This window comes from Frieseomelitta varia, unplaced genomic scaffold, assembly GCF_011392965.1.
Source record: "Frieseomelitta varia isolate USP_RPSP 00005682 unplaced genomic scaffold, Fvar_1.2 scaffold_163, whole genome shotgun sequence".
In the NCBI taxonomy this organism is placed as follows: domain Eukaryota; kingdom Metazoa; phylum Arthropoda; class Insecta; order Hymenoptera; family Apidae; genus Frieseomelitta; species Frieseomelitta varia.
In genome coordinates this window covers 212,236-229,035 of record NW_025109339.1, presented here as the reverse complement: position 1 = coordinate 229,035, position 16,800 = coordinate 212,236, and the positions used below count along the sequence as shown (strand labels likewise).

Sequence of the window (16,800 nt, the reverse complement as noted above, 5' to 3'; positions counted from 1 at the left end):
GTAGCCAGCAACTCCAATTACATGCTTTCCACGTTTCGTCCCTTGTAATCGTCTTCGAAACAGCGACAATTTCTTGTTTGCATAAAAAAAAAAAAAAAATAGGTATCCAGCCGGAGAAACTTCTCGAGTCATTCCGCCACGATATTAGAAAACCGCGTTTCTAATGATCCAGCGACAGTTGCAGCTGCTTTTAATGTTGCTCAACATTTATATATTTATTTATTTGATTATATTATAAATATTAATATTATAAATATGTATAACTTTTGATTATGTTATATAATATCGCATATAATAATATTTAATTTGTATTTATTATTATATATTTAATATATTTAATATCAAATTTAATATATATTATAAATTTAATGTATAATATATTTAATATATTTAATATCGCATTTAATATATATTATAAATTTAATATATAATATATTTAACATATTTAATATCGCATTTAATATATAATATATTTAATATATTTAATATCGCATTTAATATATATTATAAATTTAATGTATAATATATTTAATATATTTAATATCGCATTTAATATATATTATAAATTTAATATATAATATATTTAATATATTTAATATCGCATATAATAATAATTAATTTGTATTCATTATTATATGTTTTATGTATCATTATAATATCATATTACAAGATTGTATAATTATTATAAAATATACAATATATAATTATCATATTGTATTACAAATTAAATATTTATTTAATTCAATAGTTTGCTTTGAATTTGAATATAAGCGAAAACATGAAATATAGAAAAATGAAAAAATTTTATTCCAAAATTTTTAGGCATTTTCTATTTCCATTTTTTGAAAAATTTCAAGCAAAGGTAGAAAACTGAAAATATGATTTAGAAAGTAATTAAGAAAGAGACAGATGATATTATTAAAAAAAAAAACAAAATAGATTCCCTAATTAGAGAACTATTGCAGGTTTCATAAGTGAATTGATAATTATGTATGGAAACCATTAAATTGCACACCACTCTGAATCTAGTTAAAAAAATTCAAAGAAGAAAGTAAAATGATAATTGAGTTTAAACATATAACTAAAAGATCAAATCTTTCGGTAAATATTACTCAATACTTCCTTGTTTCTTTGAGAAAGCGATTCTCGTAACACAAAAAGGAGTTTAAGTTTAATCGAAATAAAAATCTAATCTGAGTCGAAAAATACTTATAGTCCAAATTTTTCTATACTTCTCCCGTGTGTAACGTGTAAGAGTACAAATCAAACAGTATTATTAAACGACTATCAATTCAAAATATAATCCTTTTTTATAATAATGAAGAAGAACACTGCACTACATATCGGTTCATGCGTTGTGTTAGAGTTACATATTACAAACGCATGGTGAAGCTATTTTTTTTTTTATCTCTTCCTTATAATGCGCGTAAAGACACATGTCATTTTTGTTCGTTGTCATTAATACAAAATTTAATACCAAAAATATTGTTAGAGCTATCATCTTTGTTATAATATTTTAAATTTAAGGGACGCACACTCTCGCTGAAGAAGCTTAGAACAAACATTATATTTGTTTCAGAATTTAAAAAATTCAATAATATTTTACAACAACAAAGAATAAATATTTGTTAACAAATGTTAATATATTAACAAATCGTACTGTGAGATGTAATTGAAAGATTTGATCGTCAATAATATTAAGTATTAAAAATTGAGAAATATTAAATATTAAAATAATACTTATTAATAATAACAAGAATTATGAAAAATATTAATAAGTATTAAAATAATACTTATTAGTAATAACAAGAATTATGAAAAATATTAAATATAAAATAATAAAATATAAAATATATAAAAATAATATACAAAAATATAAAATACAAAAAATATAATATATAAAAATATAAAATAATAAAATATAAAATATAAAAAATAAAATATATAAAAATGTAAAATACAAAAAAATATAATATACAAAAATATAAAATACAAAAAATATAATATATAAAAATATAAAATAATAAAATATGAAATAACAAAGTATTAAAGATTAAAAAAGAAAATGTCCTAAGATTCCTGGGCGAGAGTGAATGTTTCGAAACTGACTGTAGTTCCTAAGGTCTGAATACTCTCGACCGCTGGCATACGAGTAGTTAACGATCCACCGATTATATACTTTCGTTAAGTTTCTGTTATGCGTGCGCAAATTGCGTGTTATCCCAAAAAACAACAACACGATTCGAGGAAAACACGTCCTTTTTAAAACCGATCCTCAGTCACGAGTCAGCTAATATTCGTACGTGACGATAATCTTCGACGTTTCGCCGGTGAACGCGCGTCGACCGTAATTAAATTGATTGATATTTTACAAGAAGAGGCAACTTTCACGCGACTCGTACCGATAGCGAACCTGTTAGCAGGGCGTTTTAATTACGAACGAGATCGGCTATCGTTCACCACTTGGCGAGCCTGCTCGCGTTTCCGGCAGAAACACGACGCCATCGTTCTGGCATAACTCATCGTGGATCGTGTATGTTCTTGCATTGGCAAGTGCGAAACGAACAACTTCCTTGATGATAGACACGAAGTGTTCGTTTTTATTACAAAAGTTAAGAAATTAATAGAGTTTTGCAGTGAACGAATAACGATGAAATATTTGTCGATACTTTAAAACGTATTCATTTTATAAGAAAGGATCGTGTAACAATATAATTTATCTCATTCTGAAGCGTGAAGCTTTTACTTTGATTTAGAGTCTTGTTGATTGTTTTCTTCAAAGATGTTTTTGTAGCATGGTCACGTAGCGGGTGCGGAAATAAGAAAGATACTTCTATTCAACCAAAAATGTTGGAAATTTTTTTTATCACCAGATCCACTGTGGTTTTGGGGATTAAAGTTTCCCCTTCAAAACTTGCTGTACGATATTTTTCTCAGTATTTTGTGGAACTCTGAACGACGAAACATTAGAGTTTCTTGAATTTTTGTCATTTAATTCTAACATATGTAAAGTTGAATAAACCGGTGAAAAAAGATCGTGCAGCAAGTTTTAAAAAATTATTTGTAAAGGAGAAACTTTAATCTTCAAAACCACGGTGGATCCAGTAGAAAAAAAAAATTCTTCGGTGTTTTTTAAAGATGTTTGAATCTTTACAATTTTCGAGAACAAAAATATTCTCATTTCCAATTTATAAAATTAAATGAAACATAATTTAATAATTTTATAAATAATCTAATAATTTAATAATTTAATAAATAATCTAATAATTTAATAATTTTATAAATTTATAAAAATTAATAAAATTACACATAAAAAAAATGTAAATAATGTAAAAAAAAATCTCTGAAAAACATCATCAAAGATGTTTCACATGATTCAAATCACCTTTAAGATCACTAGTAGTTTAGCGTGCATTTTATATTTTCATTACATCTACATTGCTATTATAATCCATAGTTTCCTTAATAAATGAACGAGACAAGTATAAAGTACAAGTAAAGATAGTTAACAATTGAAGTTAATGAATATCACTTGAAGAAGAACAGGAAACAAATAACAAAGTAATTTTGAAAATTACATTTAATTGTTGATAAAGTACTGTTCACGCGTTATTATACAATACGACTGGTCTGATGCACGGACTGTTGCCTCGTGAAAGGATGAAAAATTATTTTTTTAAGGAAGAAAGCAGCGAATTCATTCCAAGAATAACAGAGCGGCTACTCTCACTCTTTATTTCCGTACAAGCAGCACGTCTGGCGCTATTATCAAGCATTTCGTTCAACGGTGAAAGTTTTCCCTTGTTTGATCGGTTGTACAGACTGCTATTACATTTAACAATAAGCAAATCTATTCTTTGTGAGCGATAAAATTGCGGAACTTGCTACAACAACGGACGAGATAAATGGAAACGTAAAACTCTAATGACACGTCGCGAAAGAAATTTCTGGCAATATTGTAACAAAAATCATCAAGCATAACAATAGAATGAGAGCTGAACACTTTAAAAAAATTGTAGCCAATTTGCTTTCATAATAAATATACTGCGGATGTTTAAGCAAGTGAATATTTTTATATGCACATTTTCATTATTTTCCTATTATTCGTCATTATTTGTCTATTATTTATAAATATCGCGAATCCATTTAGGTGTGACAATAGAAAAGAAAACAATGCTTTGAATGTAAAGTAAACAGTTTGAATTAAATATAAATTTTCAATAAATAATTAAAAATAATTCTTCAAATGTGAGTTCTTAAAAGTAATATATTCTTATGAGTAATGATATTCTTATAATTATAAATATTATATGTATTAATATAATATAAATTATAATTATAAATTATAATTATAAACATTATATGTGTTATTATAAATATTATATATATTAATATAATATATTACAAATTATTCTTATAATTCTTATAAGTGATGAGATAATTCACTTAATAAAATTTGGATATGTACTGTTGAAAAACATTATATATTTTATGGTAATTAAATGGCACTTTCTATTTAAAAGAGTGTGATTAATGGTAACGATAGAAAACGTAAAATGATATCGTGTCATTTAAATGGGCCGTAAAATCCGCTTGTAAATCCGCACGTCATTTTTCTTTCCTCTCTTCTCGTTGCTCTTGATGGCGCGCGCCAGAACTTTTAGAAACTTTTCGATACGACAGTAAGAGTCTTTTCACTTTTTATTGCTAGAAAACGATTTCACTCGTCTGATCAATTGTTCTTCGTGCGTACGTAGTTAACTCGATCTAGAGCTATTGTAAATTAGCAAAACAAATTGACATCTCCATTTTCATTTAGGCTTTACGTGCTTGGTTTTATTACTTGAAACTAACACGTTTTATTACACTAAAATTAACACACGTTCGTTTCGCTTTAATTTCACTGTTATCATAATTAAGTTAAGTTTTACAACATGAAATCGAAAAGAAAGATGGAAAGAAATCAATCAACATACCTGCTCAAAAGCTATTACTTATTTGTTTGAAAATTGAAAAAAATTAAATAGTCTATCATGCAACGAAAAATCTACGAAATGTTAATATATTATAAAATACTTCTGTGATTAAAGAATTTTATCACCCGCCATAAATATTGGATATATAAGTGAATAATGTTTTAAGTCGATTGGGCAGTAGCATGTGCATTTCCTTAACTCTCTTTTTTTATCATATTACGTCCATATTTTTTATTTCATTATATCATTTTTATTTCATTACGTTATTTATTTTTCTTATATTATTTTAATTATATTATTTATTATATTATTTTACAATATTCATTATATTATATTATTTTCTATTTTATTATACTATATATTACATTATACTAGTATCACACAGATAATCTGAGATGTTCAAAACAATGAGATATTAAAATACATTGAATAAATATATCGAAAGCATAAATGTTTTAATGTTCTTACAATTTTCGAGAAAAAGAAGAATCACTCCCACTTGCCATATAATGAAAGAACAAAGTCAATCGCTGTATGATCTTCTCTTACCAAAATTATCTCAGTTTAAATTATCTACGATGTTTTATCGTTACTGATACTGTCATGCTCTTCATCTGAGATGAATGCATTTTTCACTTCTCACATACTCCCGGATTCGGTGGATTAGATTTTCATGATATTTCAATTACACTTCCCTCACACTGGAATATCTCTCAATTTAAGGACGATCGATAATCACGTTCGAAGCGAGGCACAATGGCCTGGTAATTGTAGTAAAAGATAAAATCTACAGCGGCCATGAATGAAAGTGTCGATCCGGCGCGGCGTTTACGCTAACGGTGCATTTCATGCTCGTTCCTTGTTCGTTATTACGCTCGCCTCCGGGGTATCGGATCGCGAAAATTTTCGCTCGCAAAGGGCCCACCATTATGCCCGTAATTGCTGGCGATGCCAATTTTATCGATGGAAAGTCACCGGGAGACCGCGCCACTGAAACGAAAGTGGCGTTCCATCGTCTTTAAGAGGATTAAACTCCACTAGATCGCGCCAACTATCAGCTCTTTACGCCCTCTGATCGCCTTACATCAACCAGTGATTTGTTCTTAATCCTGACGTGAAATTCTCACAGAATCATTTCCACACGATCGCGTTCTATTTTTCAGAGAGGAAAAACTTTCGAGCAAGATGGCGAAACGAGGAAACGCGCGCGACGGTCAATCGTCTGTGAATAACTTTTTCAATTTATCAAGTTTTCAGAGAGTCGTGTGTTTTGAATAGTCGTGCGTTCATTTATCTGTGTCTTTACTGTTGCTTTCTATGCTTATTTTTGTCTCTGTATTTTTGTTATATCATTTACGCGTAATTAAAATTTATTTATGTGTAATATATTTAAAAATATTTACGTTTTATCTATATTAATATTTATGCAATATTTGTAAAATATTAAAATATTATATAAATATTAAATAAATTACATTAATATTTTATGTAAAATATTAAAATATATTTACATATATATAAATATTTTTAAAAAATATTAAATTTATATATAAATATTTTCAAAAAATTATTATATTTATATATTTTAATAAATATTTTTAAAAAATATTATATAATATATTTTAATAAATATTTTTAAAAAATATATTTTAATATTTTAAAAAAATATTTTATATAAAATATTAAAATATATTTACATAAATATTAAATAAAATACATTAATATTACATAAATATTTTATGTAAAATATTAAAATATATTTACATATAAATAAACTTATTACTATATATTGTATATTGTATATAAATATATTACATAGTTTATTTATATTATTTTTATACCATAAAACTTTACTAGTACATTAATAATTCAAAACATTACGGACAAGTATTTATTTTATGAAATAAATAATCATCATTTCGTAAAAAGTAGCCAATTATCATCAATTATTACAGTAGTATTATACACCAGATAATTATAATATTACTCACCACAGCATGGTTTACCAAAGTCAAGCCGCACAAGTTGCACCATGTAAGGCTCGAGTAAGTTCACGTACCACCAGGGCCTGTGTTCTGGCCTTGTAAGGGTGCAGGTTTGTGGAGTATAAATTTGTCCACTGCTACCATCGACAGCCCGTTGCGGAATTCCACCCTCTGAGCTGCTCGACTGCATGGGTGCTTTACCTCCAGCAACGTTCAGTACTGCGATAAAAGATAAAAATTGAAATTGAAATCATTTTCGCTAGGAAAATATAATATAAGTATATCCTTCCCTCATTTACGCGGGTTATCACGATTCTTCACAAAAAGAATTAATAATAATATATTATTTAACAATAATAATAATATATATAAATTATTTAATAATAATAATAATAATATATATAAATTATTTAATAATAATAATAATAATAATATATAAATTATTTAATAATAATAATAATATATATAAATTAATAATAATAATATTAAATATTTAATAATAATAATAATTCACCAATATAAAAGAAGCCGATTCAACTCATAAAAGTTACTCATTTCAAATTTATTTTCACAGAAGAATCGATGAAATAATTGTATGTTAGTATTCTTTAGTTTCCTACAAAGAGTAATTATCAATAATAGAAGGAAAAACAGAATCACGACTGTATATTAAAATTTCAAACTAATCCTTTCAAAAGGCAAATGTGCATATCATCGAGTCAGTCAATGACTTGTAAACCAGAGTACATAATAATTTTCGTAAAGCACAAAGAAAGGGTTGAAGAAGATCTGTCTGAAGAACTTCTGATAAAATAACAAACCACGAGACACACGACAGGAAGTGGGTACAGATTAGTCTTTTCTTGCGCATTCCACGTACGGTTTCTTACAATCATAGTTGCGAAACTGCTTGCGTCGCGCATTGCCTCGCCCCAATTGCGGTACTCGCGACACGTGCTCACGATGTGCAAAATGTCGTTAACCACCAACTCATGAATAGTTATCACAGGCTCTGGTTAACTGTCTTAAAACTGGTTATACTTGACTTGAATCCGTTGACGATTATCCAGCGATTAGATCGTTTATTTGTCAAATTAGATCCACTTAATGGTAACAGCAATTAAAGTCGGAGATTGATTTACGCTACTACGCTAATTCACGCTGATCGTCGATTTTTTTAAAATTCTAATTACATTTCGTCGAATGTAATTTTTGAGTAATTTTTGTCGGTAGTTATTAAAATTATAAACGTTTTCTAAATAATAATTTTTATACAATTTTTTTTATATAATATTATAATATAAAATATAAAATATATATAATATATAATATAATTTATAATTTTTTATATAATAATTTTTATACAATTTTTTTTATAATATTATATATAATATTATAATATAAAATATAAAATATATATGATATATAATACATTTTATAATTTTTTTATATAATAATTTTTATACAATTTTTATTATAATATTCTATATAATATTGTAATATAAAATACATAATATACATAATATATAATATAATTTATAATATAATATGTAATTTATAATTTTTTATATAATAATTCATATAATACATCTCTGATGGACGAGCTAGAATTATCAGTTTTTATCAGAAAATCATTTTCGTGTTCGAACCGTGAAATCAGACATATTAGATTTCGATTCGTGAAAATGAAGAATCCACGTTTCTCGATACTTCAGAATCACGCTGTTTGAAAATGATACATCGTCTTTTGAAATTGGACTTATACTCCTTTACCCGGCTGTCAGAGAGACACGCGTGTAATCAAATTATTATTGCATATCAGTTACAATTGCGAATCAATGTTGTAATTCGATTATCAATATCCTTTGGATCAACGATACTTTGAATGTTCGAAACTCGAACGTTTGACGATCGTGTGAACGCAAACTCCAAGCCAATTAATCCGTGCAAGGTTTAATCCGCGATTAACTGGCGCGTCATTGTTATCGAAGGGCGAGGGGAGGTAGCGACAAGGTTGTGAGAAAATCTCGACGGCTCATTGCCATTCCCATTAGAATAAAAAAGAAGGTCGGGCACGAGGCAAATTGCACGGGTGAACAGCCGTCCGGTACGCAGATATGCTGTTCGGAAACTTTTGTGTAGACCGAGCGGTGCACATTCGCAAAGAAGTTACCGGGCTTGCGGTAGTTTTACTGTACCGTAACGTGAGAATTTTATCGGCGCTAAAACTGGCATTGCCTCGATCTTGGTAAGTTCTCCACGCGCGTACACACGCACGCACACACACACACACACGCGCACACACACAGACACACGGCGATGTCGAAACGAGATCGCCACTTTTGCCGCGTGTCTACTCGTCATCCTGGTTAACCCTTGCAAGATCATTTCTATGATTCAGCCTCTTCAGCCAGAAGTCAGTTCTGCCCAACTTTATTCTTTATTAATTCCTCAATTTCGTTACGTCACGTTCAGCGCACGGTCACGACTGAATTTTAATTTCGTAAAATTATTCGTAAATTCAAATTCAATTAGAAGCGTTGAAGCTTTTTTTCTTTTTATTTTTTTCATAACTAAATCTAGCGCGATGTTGAAGAATTGGAATCTCGCCTTCACAACGACTCTACAAAAACTTGCTGCACAAGTTTTCTTCGCCATTTTAGCGGACTCTGAATATTAGAATTAAATTAAATTCTAATATTTAATGTCTGATAATTATATTTTAATTCTAATATATATTTTAATCTAATAATTATATTTTAATTCTAATGTATATTTTAATCTAATAATTATATTTTAATTCTAATAATTAAATTTACTCCTAATATTTAACCACTTGCGTTGGCAACCGATTGCGGACCATAACGAGTGACCATGTCGTATCAATAATCCGTCGCTTTCTTTTTGAACTCATGTCGATATGATATCACTGGGTAGAAATTATTAATAGCGGAAGTAATAAATTTATTATTTGTTTTGTCTGGGTTATACTTAACATTGAGAAAATATTACAAGAGTCCAATAAAATGGCGAACAAAAATAACAAAGCTTCAATGTTTCGTCGTCTAATGTTTAAAGTTCAATGAAATTGCTGAGGAAAAGATCGCATAGTAAGTTTCGAAAGGTTCATTACAAAGAAAAAATGTCAATCTCCAAAACCATGGCGAATATAATTACAAAAAGAGTTTTTCAATGTTTCTAGATGCGTTTGAATTTTTACAAGAAAAAGGATGAAATGATTTTCGTGTAAGAACATCATTGGAAAGAAAAACAAACTTAAGACTATTAAAGCAGAGGTTTTGGGCTTTAAAATCAAACTAAATAATTGCTAGAAAATAGTATGAAACAATTAAGTAAACGTAAGTAAAATTAACATAGTATAAATCATAACTGTAGTACGTGAATAAAAATCGTAATCGTTTTGTAAAAACTTCAAAACGCCTGTTTTGCTTCATGCCATCAAGGTTAATCCTAATCGACGTCGCTAATTTATTTAGATATCAGCAACAATAAGTCATAGTCGAAACCAGTGTCGCAATGAAATCGTTTTAATGGAATTTTTAGTGAGAAAAAAGATGTTAAATTGATGATATTCAAGAAGACTATGATTTTAAATATATTAAAATGTTAAAGTAATGACCTACTAAAATTGAATGAATAATATCTCAACATTGATATTCAAAATAAAATTCTCCAGTGATTTGAGTTCCATGTTAAGCAATGTTTAAATACCGAATATCATTGAATATCTATTTATAAAATTCTTTCGTAAGAAAGAGGATAAAAATAAATGTCTTGACGTTGAGTACTGTTCAGTCATTGTTTCGTGATAAAATTTTTACGGATTCACAAGTACAACCTGTTACCACGACCTTATAATATATGCTTGCAGAACAATTGAAAGATGCTTGAATGAGACAGCAAATGCATTGTGCAGACGACATCAGGAAACATTGTTATAACGTTACCTTGCACATACTGTGAGCCGTGAATTTCAGACTGTGCTTCTAACTGTTGAATTCTTTAATATTGCAAATAAAAATCTGTGAGTTATAATTATAATCTAATTATATTGTGGCATGATAATTTAATAACTGTCTTGAGTTATACTTTTTAGATAAATCAATGCACGTTTGAGAACCATAAATTTCTGTCTTAAACACTTTATAACAACGACAGTTTTAGTAATAAAAATAGATTACAATTAAAAACAAAATATATACATAATTGACTATGAGATGACATATCAAACAAGGTAAAATTCCGCAAGTTTATGCAAGATTGTTATTTTTGCACGTGAAGGGAATCAAGAAAGGAAATTTCATCTGTGCAGGCACTATAAAGAGACGAACAAGGCTCTCCTTGAACGCTTTTCTAAATTCAGTCATTGCGAATGCTGGTCTGTTTCTTACGTACCAATTTCCAAATGAAACAACCAGACAATCATCTATCTCCTTTGCTTGACGATACACTTTGCAATAGTATGTAACAAAATATAACAATGCTTAACAGAAGTTCGTCAAAGTTCATAATACAGAAAATACATATATGATTGAAAGTAATACACACACGCTATTGAATATAGAACAATTATAATTGAACTTACTAACATAAAACGTACAAAAGTATAATTGTCTAATAATCTATAATAAAATAATATTATAATTGTCCAATAATTTGTAATAAAATAAGATACATAAAATAGTATAATTGCCTAATAATCTATAATAAAATAATATTTTATAAAATGTAAAAAAGTATAATTGTCTAATGATCTATAATAAAATAATATTATAATTGTCCAACAATTTATAATAAAATAAGATACATAAAATAGTATAATTGCCTAATAATCTATAATAAAATAATATTTTATAAAATGTAAAAAAGTATAATTGTCTAATGATCTATAATAAAATAATATTATAATTGTCCAACAATTTATAATAAAATAAGATACATAAAATAGTATAATTGCCTAATAATCTATAATAAAATAATATTCTATAAATATTCCTATATATATAATAAAACAATATTCTATAAATATTCCCATATATATAATAAAATAATATCCTATAAATAAATTCCTATATATATAATATCATAATATTCTATAAATATTCCCGTATATATAATAAAATAATATTCTATAAATATTCCTATATATATAATAAAATAATATTCTATAAATATTCCTATATATATAATAAAATAATATTCTATAATATTCTATAAAATAATCTATAATAAAATATTATTCTACAAAAACTATAATTGTCTAAAAGCTATCGCTGTATACTACTCATTGTTCTGCCGTTTATCGCTAACAACGAATTAAATAATCTATCTTCAAACGCTAGATAATCAAATCTATCGCTCAAAAATCAAATTTAACAAATTGAAAGATGAATTGCTTAACAGATATCTTGTCGATTCGAACAACCAGTGACTTCATTTAAATTCAATAGACGAATGATTCAAGATCGAGCGCGTGATCGTGAATATTCAGGGTGGCGTGTCGATGGCCAAGCCAAGGAATTCGAACATTTGGAGCATTCGAGCAACCAGCTTTGAAAAAGCAACTGATCACGAAGTCGATCTACATTCCATCCGGGCGCAGAACGCGCGATCGACCTAAACCCACATACCGATTCCTTTGAGCTTTGGCGTACACGTCGCGCACGCGTTCCCACACGCGTGGATACGTCATATAATTTACAGTTACCTCTTACGCGGATTATTGCGAAAGGTTTCATCTCCGCTGTCGTGCTATTCAAACACGTTAGATCGAACAAAACGATCAACGTGACGCATGTTTCAGCGTGTGTCAGCCTATGTACAGAGAACGATAATGTGGAACGAAAGAGAACGATCGAGAGGCTTTCAGGCTGTTCGAGACTATGGCAATACGTTTATTGTTACAAATTCACTTCCTTGGACGTGAATACACCAGCGTCTTCCTGTTTCTTTGTTTAGGGGGATTCGTTTTTTTTCTTTTTTTTTTTTAATTTTAGGTAGTGCACGTGATACATGGTGTAAATTACAAATAAACGAAGACTATAGAAGAAAATTATTTGTATATTATTATATATAATTATATTTTATATATATTATATATTCTTCGGTTTCAGTAATGCTAGCTAATCTTTCGGAGTAATTTTGACAAGTAAATTTTTATTCTCACTGTAAATGCATGGAGTTTGGAAAGAATGCAGTCCTACTGATTTTTTTTTTCTTTTTTTTTTTAATGTAGTGTAATTGAAAAAAAGGAACGAACAATCAAGTTCAATAATATAGAAAAAGATAACACGATGACGTTTCATGAAAGAACGAAATTACAACCAACAATTCCTGACATGTTCAAGAAGGTGGCAAGAATGCCACGGATAATTAACTGTTTACAAGTAACGAATTATCAGATCTAGGTAATTAAATGCAAGTCAATGTAATTAAAAGGTAATTAACTGCCTAAGAAAGTGAAGAACCATCTTTCGTGTATAATTGATGGTACTAAAAAATTCATTAATTATAAAGCAAGAGAGCTCGAATGAGTTAAGCAATACTCTTAAAATAATATCCAGTTTATACGAAAGTATGCATAAAGATATACACGTATACAATTATATATCACAAAGATATTTCTTTTGTTATATTAAGTGTTATGTTTATTACATGAAGGTTTGAACTTATACGAGCATCCGCAGGCCAATAATCATCACCACATCACTTTATACACGAATCACGTTTCTGTACATAAGCGATATAGATGCCAAGTAGCATTGAAGCAGTTGAACCATAATTGGTTGATTGTAATTTTTATTAAGCACGTCACAGATTGTTGGTGGTCACGCGTATGCACGATGTGAACGTGTTCTATGGGACGAAATAGGATTAAAGGTGAGTGTTAATCGTAAATCCGCTCATGTGAAATTATAGTCATAGCGAGGATAATCGCGACTCTACGACGTCGTGTATTTTAAGATGATCCAATGCTTAACTACTTGAGAAGATCAAATACATCATTTTATATACATATATATACAAAATATATTATCGAACTTATTCAATAAATTAACTTTTAATCTAATATTATCTTTTATTTTTTGTCAACATAAAATCACATTTATATATTTTTATTTTGCATGTATTGCATTAAAAAGTAATCCATCACCATCTTTTTTACATTGTTACGTTTTTAATATTATTGGTCTCTTATTGGTACATTCATAGCTTCTATATAAAAAATATAATAACAACTTGTTCAATAAATAAATATATATATATATAATCTAATATTATCTTTTATTTTATCAACATAAAATCACATTTATATATTTTTATTTTGCATGTATTGCATTAAAAAGTAATTTTTAATATCATTGGTCTCTTATTGGTACATTCAATAGTTTTTGTATAAAAAAATATAATAATAACTTGTTCAATAAACCAACTTTTAATCTAATATTATCTTTTATTTTATCAACATAAAATCACGTAAAATCACATTTATATATTTTTATTTTGCATGTATTGCATTAAAAATTTTTGTAGTATTGCATTAAAATTTTTGACATCATTGGTCTCGATAGTTTTTATATAAAAAATATATTAGTAAAATCTGAACGAAGGTAGACAGAGAAACAAATGAAAATCATCTGTACGTTAAATAAATGATTGCGAATTATTTCTGTGAAACATGGATCGTGGCAGATTTTACATTTTCAGCTTATTAATGACACTGATTGATGAGAGAATATAATGAAAGAGAATTCAACGAAATGCAAGAATCGACAATACGAAAATCAATATCACTTCTGCTTATGGGTTTCTCACATATTCCTTAATAAATTATCATCTCGCGTTTAACAACAGGAATCAATGGTTTTCAATCGTGGAAAGTGTCACTCGTAAATACAGCTAACGCGATTTTACGATCTCCCCCGTAAGGGGAGAGAAAAAATTTGTCGAAAGCACAAACGGCGTTTAACTCTCGTCATTTCAAAAACGAAGCTTTTAAAGACGATGATTAGTACCTTCACGGATGGAAAGATTGAAAGAAAACAAGTGAAAGTTGGCGTAAAAATTACACAGTGTGACTGGAGATGCAAAAAAAGAACGCGATTTTACTTGATAACTAGAAACGAAACAGCGCCGCGTCAGTGCATTAGCTTTGTTGGAACGCGTTTTGCTCAGACGATTACCATACATCTCGCAGATTTCTTTTGAAATATTACTAGAATTATACTAGAATCGTTTCGTTGCTTTCGAATTTGCTCGAGATGCTTTGAACTTGCAATTCTTGCCCGTTCTCGTAATAACAAGTTTTGCACTCTGCGATTTTTTTGTCTGAGAAATTATTCGTTTTAGTTTCAGTTGTAAGAGGCTTTACACTGCAAAATTCATTTCGCAACGTTGGGAAATTACGAGACTAGAGTAAAATCAAAATCGTTCAATCTGGTGGAAACTTGAACGTCTTTGCAAGAATTATATAATATTGAAAACAAATTCTCATCTTGCAGAATTATCTGTCAATCAGTACAAACTATCATGTGCCTCGAATGTAATAATTTAAATCATGGTCTCATTGTGGTTATTTTCATACGTAATTCTCACATTCGATTCATTATTGCAATTCTTATCATCCTTATGACAATAAGCTGCACTATGAAATTTTTGCCTTGGAAACTATTTATCGAATAAGGGTTTCTTCGTTTTTAAAGTACAATAATTTAACATACTTAGCAGAAGAAATTTTTCTATGCTAAAAAATTAATCTTGCAATGTTGAAAATTACCGCGCGAAACGAATCTTTTTTTAAAAACTGTGAAAACTACTCGAGCGTATTTAAAGCGCTATCGATGGAACGACCGGTGTTTCTTTTTTTCTCTTTTGTCCTTTTCTTCACAGTCAGTACAAATTACGGTATAACCGCGATTACGTATCCAGTTGGCGGTGAACGGCGCAGAAGTTTACCTTCGAAAAGTCAAGTTCACGCATAAGTGCGTAAGTGGCAATCCGCTGTTGCGGTTGGCAGAAAATTACGAGAAACTGCAGTTCAAATGCTAACCTGACCAATTTCCCGCTGAGATTGAATTCGTATCTTCTTCGTCGTTTATTTACGATGGAAACGGGGCCGTGTCAAATTAACCAGTAACCAGTGATTTAACTATACATTTCTTTCAAAAAAAAAAAAAAAAAAGAGAAAAATGGAGATTACGTATAATACATGGTTCGTTTGTCACAAATAGGAATAGGTAATAATAGTGGTTGTTTGATACTGTTACGAGTCTTACTCATAAGTTATATCATTGTTAAATTAACTAGTTCAGTATGCAAAGGATCTACGTTTGTGGTTACGTATGGAGAAAAGTTTACTTTCGTCGACTTTCTGATTTTAATGTTATTTGGTGATTGAGAGACAATTGAGAATGAAAATAATCCGTCAAGATTCAAAGACAATTTTCAAAATCTGATTAATTAATTCATTATCGAGAGAGTTTGATATTTTTCATTGTTAAAGGACTGTTATATTTTTCATTACGTATGGAAAATACGCATAAATATTTCCTGGCTATTGATACTCTAATGACTGGAAGATAGTTGAAATGAAAAAGATATTTTTAATTTCGTAAGAAGTATGAAAATGATGTAAATTTTCTTCGTTAATAATTCAAAGCAATAACTCAAAGCTACAGCTTTCGAAATAAATGAAGTTGAAAAATTGAAAACCTTCATGCTCCAATTTTTACGATCGGTGTTAAGGCAGCGAATAAGTTTTAAACTATCGGCTTCATTGGCCGTTCAGGTCTGCTGACTGAGATCACCAAAGTAGTACG

General features: G+C 28.7%; 1 protein-coding gene and 1 long non-coding RNA gene across 2 annotated transcripts in view; one reads left to right on the top strand and one right to left on the bottom strand.

Moving 5' to 3' along the window:
- LOC122538370 overlaps positions 1-16,800 on the bottom strand; it is a 44,460-nt gene that overhangs the window by 9,300 nt on the left and 18,360 nt on the right. Inside the window, exon 3 of the mRNA XM_043672379.1 lies at positions 6,968-7,180. Coding sequence (XP_043528314.1) covers positions 6,968-7,180 — 213 coding nt within the window. The remainder of the gene's footprint in view (positions 1-6,967; positions 7,181-16,800) is intronic.
- On the top strand, positions 9,034-11,561 carry LOC122538437. Its single transcript, XR_006308852.1, has 4 exons — positions 9,034-9,209; positions 10,164-10,320; positions 10,854-11,006; positions 11,079-11,561. It is a non-coding gene; the product is annotated as an uncharacterized LOC122538437 (long non-coding RNA).